General features: G+C 55.2%; 1 protein-coding gene across 1 annotated transcript; it reads right to left on the bottom strand.

Moving 5' to 3' along the window:
- Nucleotides 1-877: 877 nt before the first annotated feature.
- Nucleotides 878-5,568, bottom strand: Slc27a3 (solute carrier family 27 member 3). Its single transcript, XM_047539698.1, has 10 exons — nt 4,795-5,568; nt 4,230-4,439; nt 3,728-3,886; nt 3,077-3,201; nt 2,638-2,832; nt 2,456-2,546; nt 2,133-2,331; nt 1,786-1,883; nt 1,530-1,660; nt 878-1,201 (listed from the first exon to the last, which is right to left on the bottom strand). Exons 1-10 carry the CDS (start codon nt 5,441-5,443, stop codon nt 1,025-1,027), a joined length of 2,034 nt encoding a protein of 677 aa, XP_047395654.1. The 5' UTR covers nt 5,444-5,568; the 3' UTR covers nt 878-1,024.

A 5,568-nucleotide genomic window follows, 5' to 3' on the forward strand; every position in this document is an offset into this window, starting at 1 on the left:
ATGAGAAGTCTTTTTCCTTTGTATTCCCACCATTCCTCATGCTACCACATACACAGGCACTCTGAGCCCTACTCCAGGAGGAGCCGCAAACTGCACCAGCTGAGAGCAGGAGGCTGAGGAGCCCCACCCGTCTCCTCAGTGGCTGGCTTTTCAGCTGTGAGGAGGAGGGGAGTCTAGATCATAGATTCCCCGAATTGAGGATGTCTTTGTGTGTGTGTGTTGCTAGGGATTGAACCAAGGGTCTCATGCATGCTAGGTAAGTATTCTACCACTGGGTACATCCCAGCCCATTAATTTCCCCCAAATCTAAAGTTTGTGTTTGCTAGGTTAAGACTTCCCCAGGCCCTAACGACACCTGATGCTGTGGAGAAGTGTGGGTTGGCCAGAGTGCACAGCATTTCTGGGTGTCTCCGTCTACCTCTGCTGTTTGAGCCAATCCCTCAGGCCCTCCAGCTCCCCGGAGTGCAGTGGGGCTCTGTACTAGGAGTAAAACTGAGATGGGAGCTTGGTGTGATGGGGCATACCTGTAATCAAAGCTGTTTGGGAGGCTGAGGTAGGAGGATCACAAGTTCAAGACCAGCCTGGGCAACTTAGCAAGACCCTGTCTCAAAATAAAAAATAAAAAGGAGCTGTAGCTCAGTGGTAAAGCACCCCTGGGTTCAATCCCCAGTACTGAGAATAAATAAGCAAACAAAACCCAATTAGGATGGGGTTCACAGACTCACAAACATCAACCACCAGGGATTTTCCCAGGATCAGGATCAGCAAGGTCCAGACACTGGGCTCAGGCCACCTACAGTCAGGACAGGCATGAAGGAGCCTATGGCTCCAGAGGAAAAGCAGTTCCATACACAGGCTCAGAAGGAAGACGTGCAGATCAGAAAGAAAAAGTCACATTGGCTCTGGTCCCATTTATTACAAAATGACAATAAGCCAATATAAAAAAGATCCCTGACAGCCCCTGGTACACTCATAATGGCTAGCACCCCTGAGAGTCCCTCAGGTGCCTCGGGCACGGAAGGTCTCAGATTCGAAGGTCCCCAGTGAGGAGGGCATTGTACCGTGCTGGGGTGAGGGGCAGATAGGCACCTACAACCTGGTCCAGAATGTAGAGTGGGTCAGAGAGTACGCTCGGATTAAAGCCCTCATTTGCCATTCGAACCTTCTGCTGTTTGAAGGTCTCAGTAGTAGCCAAAGATTCCTGGAAAAGGAAGGGGGTCAAAGGGTGTTGAAGGAAAATATATTCTGCTCAGATATAGGTGAGTTGTCTGAATTTTGTTAAGGGGCAAACCTGGGGACGGGGCCATTAGATAAGGTTAAGGGGAGGATGTGACAGGGAAGAGAAAGATCCATCCAGGCCTGGGGAAGGAGGTGGATAAGAAAAGGGGGGGAACGCAGAGCATGTGTCTGTGAAGGCGCTGTTCTTTCTCTTATAGTGTCTTACGTGGGCGTACACTTTGTGGAGTTTAGGAATCACCAACTGTTGTGGAGATTGGGGTGAAGGGGTTGGGGCAGGAGTGGCTGCTTACCTGAAGCCTTAGGAACCGAGGCCAGGCATAAGGGGGCAAGTTCTCAGAAACATGGGTGTAGAGCTGCACGAGGTCTAAAGCATGCGGGGGACGCAGAACCAGGGCTGCCATTCCAGCCCTGCCTTCCTGCCCTGGAGGGGATAGAGAGCAGTGTTAGCCCTTCCATGGCTGGCCACCAGGAAGGCTTCTGGCACCTAATCATTACCAATTTGGGGTGATGGACTGGAAACCTCCCCGTCCTTCCATGCTTAGGTACCTGGCACAGTGACTCCGTAGACATTCACCTCCTGAAGAAAATCCAGGGCCTCGAAGACTTCTGCCACCTCAGTTGTGGCTACATTCTCCCCTTTCCACCTGTTGGAGAAAAGAGATCTGAAACTAGAAGTCAGTGGTCAGAGGCTTGGGAGCTTGATGGGGAGAGAAAGAGGTCAGAAGTCAGAGTAACAAATTATCACAGGGATTAAGTGTTCATGAGGTCTGAGAATGAGAGATTGGATGAGAATCTGGGTTGAGGCAGGAAATTAGGGAGTTGAGTTGTCCAAGGTTTGGGTCACAGAGATCAGATGTCTAGAGTAAGGAATCAGACAAGTTATGAAGAGATACCTGAAGGTGTCTCCAGTACGATCATGGAAGCGGAGAAAGCCTTGGTCATCGCAGACCAACAGGTCCCCAGAGTTGAAGAAAACATCTCCAGGCCGGAAGACATCCATTAGCAGTTTTCGCTGGGTCAGCTCTGACCCCCCAGCGTAGCCCAAGAATGGGGACTGCTGGTTTACAGGGGCTATCAGCAGCCCTGGCTCACCTGGCAGAGTCACTGGGGTCAGGAGTGACTGTCCACTTCACCCAGAGCTTCCTGAACCCTGTCCCTGCCCCATTCACCAACTCTAATCCTTCACCACCACCACCCAACCAACTTGAGCACAAACCTGGAGTTGTGGCCACACAGCGCCCCTGGGCATCCCGAATAGGCTCCCCTGTGGTGACATCATATCGAATCAAAGAGAAGGGGAAGATGTGCTGGGGGAAGGGAAACCCAGCACTGGGTCATTCCAGTTGCGTGGGCCCTCCTTCCCACCAGTCTCCCACCATTCTGTGGGGTTCCTCTCACCTTGTAAAGCCAGGAAGCACGTCCCACAGCACCACGCTGTCCTGTGTAGTTGAAAGTGGCCACGTTGCCCTCTGTCAGTCCATACGTCTCCAGCACCTGCAGAGGTCCAAAGCGCTGCACAAAACGTGCCCAGGTGTCTGGGCGCAGCCCACTGCCCACTGCCAGCCGGACCTTATGGCCATGTTCTGCTTTGCTCTGAAACAAGTGGGAGAGAGGCAGGGACTTCACACCACAATGCCAGTTCACCAAGGTGAAGTCCCCTCCCACTGTGACCTCTTTCAGATGCCCTAAGCATCAGATAGCCTAGGCCATCTCGGGCTCCTTGTATGCCACCACCATTTTCTTCTCCTTGCTTCTCTCCCTCCAACTCCCAGACAACTGTGTCAGTGTTTCCCATTGTCCATCTTTGTCCCTGTGACCTAGCCCTGCGTCAACGCACCGGGGGCTGGTTGACAAGGTATCGGCACAACTCCCCGATGTACTGGAACACCGTCACCCTGTGCTCCTGGCAGTCCTCCCAAAACTGGCCAGCTGAGAACTTGGACTTCAGCACCACTGTGGCCCCTGCCAGAAGCAGGAAGGGAGGAGGGAAGGAGAGGTTAACAGCCCATCCCCGCCTTCCCAGACACTAGCTGTGCAAGTTCCCTGGGGAGAAGCCACAGGGAGATCCATACCTTTTAGCAGGTCAAGGTATGGATCAAGGTACAGTCCTTCTTTTCTACCCATGCCTTGGAGAGATTAATGACCCTTTTCAGATTCCCAGTCCCAGATATTCCATTCCTGTACCCCGGCTCAAGTCCCACCCTCTTCTCTGCCTTTTTCTAGACTGACAGAACCCTTGCTTCACTTTGTCCCTGGAGTCTGGAGTTCTGTGAACTGTTTGGCCTCCCTAGTCACTCAATCTGTAGGCAGAGAATGAAACATGGTACCTATTTCCCACTGTACCAAGAGCTCCAGAGAGTAAGGCCCTGCCTCCTCCTTCCTCTGGATTCTCTACCCTCAGGACGCGTCCCCAGGGAAGCGTGTCACAGTTGGTACTTAATAAACATTCCCTGGAGGAATGAGTGGGGGTGGGTTGGGGGAGACTGACCAATGCCCATGCAGCCCACAATGCCCAACAGGGAGCCAGACATGTGGTAGAGTGGGAGAGCGAGGTAGATCACATCCTCCTGGTGGACACCGCACAACTGGTAGAATCCCTGGCATTGTAAGATCTTCAGGTGACTGATCCGAGCAGCCTTGGGGAGGCCTGTGAGGTGGTGGAAATAGGGGGGGGTGATCAGGGGAAAGCCTCAGCTCCAAGTCCCAGCTCCCTGTTTTCCCCCTGATGGGAGAGGTGGGGCAGGCAGACAGGTCAGAATCAGAAAAATCAGAAATCAGAGAGAGGTCCTGTCACCCAGGAAATGTGGGTAGTTTGCAGAGGTGAGAATGAAGAGGGAGCAGGAGGGCTGGAGAAAGAGAGAAGGATAGGTATTCTCTCTGGGAGATTTGAAAAGGTGGGCTCAGAGCCAAGGAGGTCCCAGTTCCTGTTCCCAGACCCTTCCTTCCTCTGCCTTAGTTTCTGGGAGGTAAGCATAGTGTCCAGCCCTCACCTGTGGTACCAGAGGTGAAGATGTACAAGCATGTGTCCGTTATGTTCTGTGGGGCAGAGAGGTACCCTGGCACTGGCTCATCTACTTCGGCTGCTGCCTCAGTCAGAAAATCTCTGATTCCCGAAACATGGGTTTCAGGACCTGTAGTCCACAGGTGGAGCCCCATAGCTCTCAGGGCCGGCAGGTCAGGCCTCAGGGACTCCAGGAACTCTAGAGGGGTAGGAAAGCACAACTCCGCGTCTGTGGAAACTTTCTCACCCTGTGGCCAGTTCTCCGTGCCCCTTTGCACTGCTCTTGGATGAAGGTGAAGGGCATGGACCTGAAGTCCCACTCCTTGTGAGGGTTCTTTGGGAACCAGATTCAGCACATCTGTTCGCAAACCCAGGGACTCATATCCCCACTCACTTCTGAACCCCAGGGAGATAGTTTAGCGGGTTTCCCAGCCCAGGGAGATGGTTTAGCGGGTTTCCCAGGCCCAGAGATAAGACCAAGTCCTTCCCCGACTACAGACACTCCCCTCCTGGTGGCTGGCCCTGCCTTGGTCAGTTCGGTGCTCCAGCCTTACCTGGCGCCAGCACCAGCGCGCGCGCGCTGCAACTGCGGAGGCAATGCAGCAGGGGGCCCCGACGCAGGGCGGTGGGCACAAAGGCCGTGCACAGGCCAGCCTTGGCCAGCCCGAACCAGAGCCACAGGAATTCTGGGCTGGCTGGTAGGAGCAGCGCCACGGTCGCCCCAGGTGCCAGAGGGACCACGGGTCCTTCACCTCTGCCCAACCCATCGTCTGCACATTCAGCAAGTGCCGCGCTGCTTCCGGCAGCCGGGTCTCCTGCACACAAGCGCCCCGCCGCCCTGCTGCCGCCGCCGGGTCCCTGGTCCCAGGCCCGCGCGCGCAAGAAGGCGCGCGCAATCCGGTTACTTTCACGCTCTGCCTCCGCGTAACTAAAGCGCCTTGCGCCGTGAATGAGAAAGGTGTGCGTGGGGCGTTGCTGAGCCAGTTGCGCGAGGCGCCAGGCCAGGCTGCAGCCCGCCTCGGGACTTTCTGGGTCCGCGGCAGCCGCAGCCAGCGCACGAGCTTGAAGACTTCTTTTGCAGCGTAGGGCGCGCACCGTGAAGGCCAAGTCGGCCGCGAGCCAGCGCAACTGCGTCCAGAGGTGTAGCTTCAGTAGCAGCAGAGGCAGCAGCAGTAGCAGGGGCAGCAGTAGTAGGGCAGCCATGGTGCCCTCTTCCTTTCTTCGGCACCGTCGGGCCCTAGACGCTCACAAACACCCCTGATACTCCCTTCCGAAAAACTGGGCCCGCCCGTTCTTGCTTTGAGACCTCTCCTTTCCGGGAGCGCGCG

This window comes from Sciurus carolinensis, chromosome 1 (genome assembly GCF_902686445.1).
Source record: "Sciurus carolinensis chromosome 1, mSciCar1.2, whole genome shotgun sequence".
In the NCBI taxonomy this organism is placed as follows: Eukaryota; Metazoa; Chordata; class Mammalia; order Rodentia; family Sciuridae; genus Sciurus; species Sciurus carolinensis.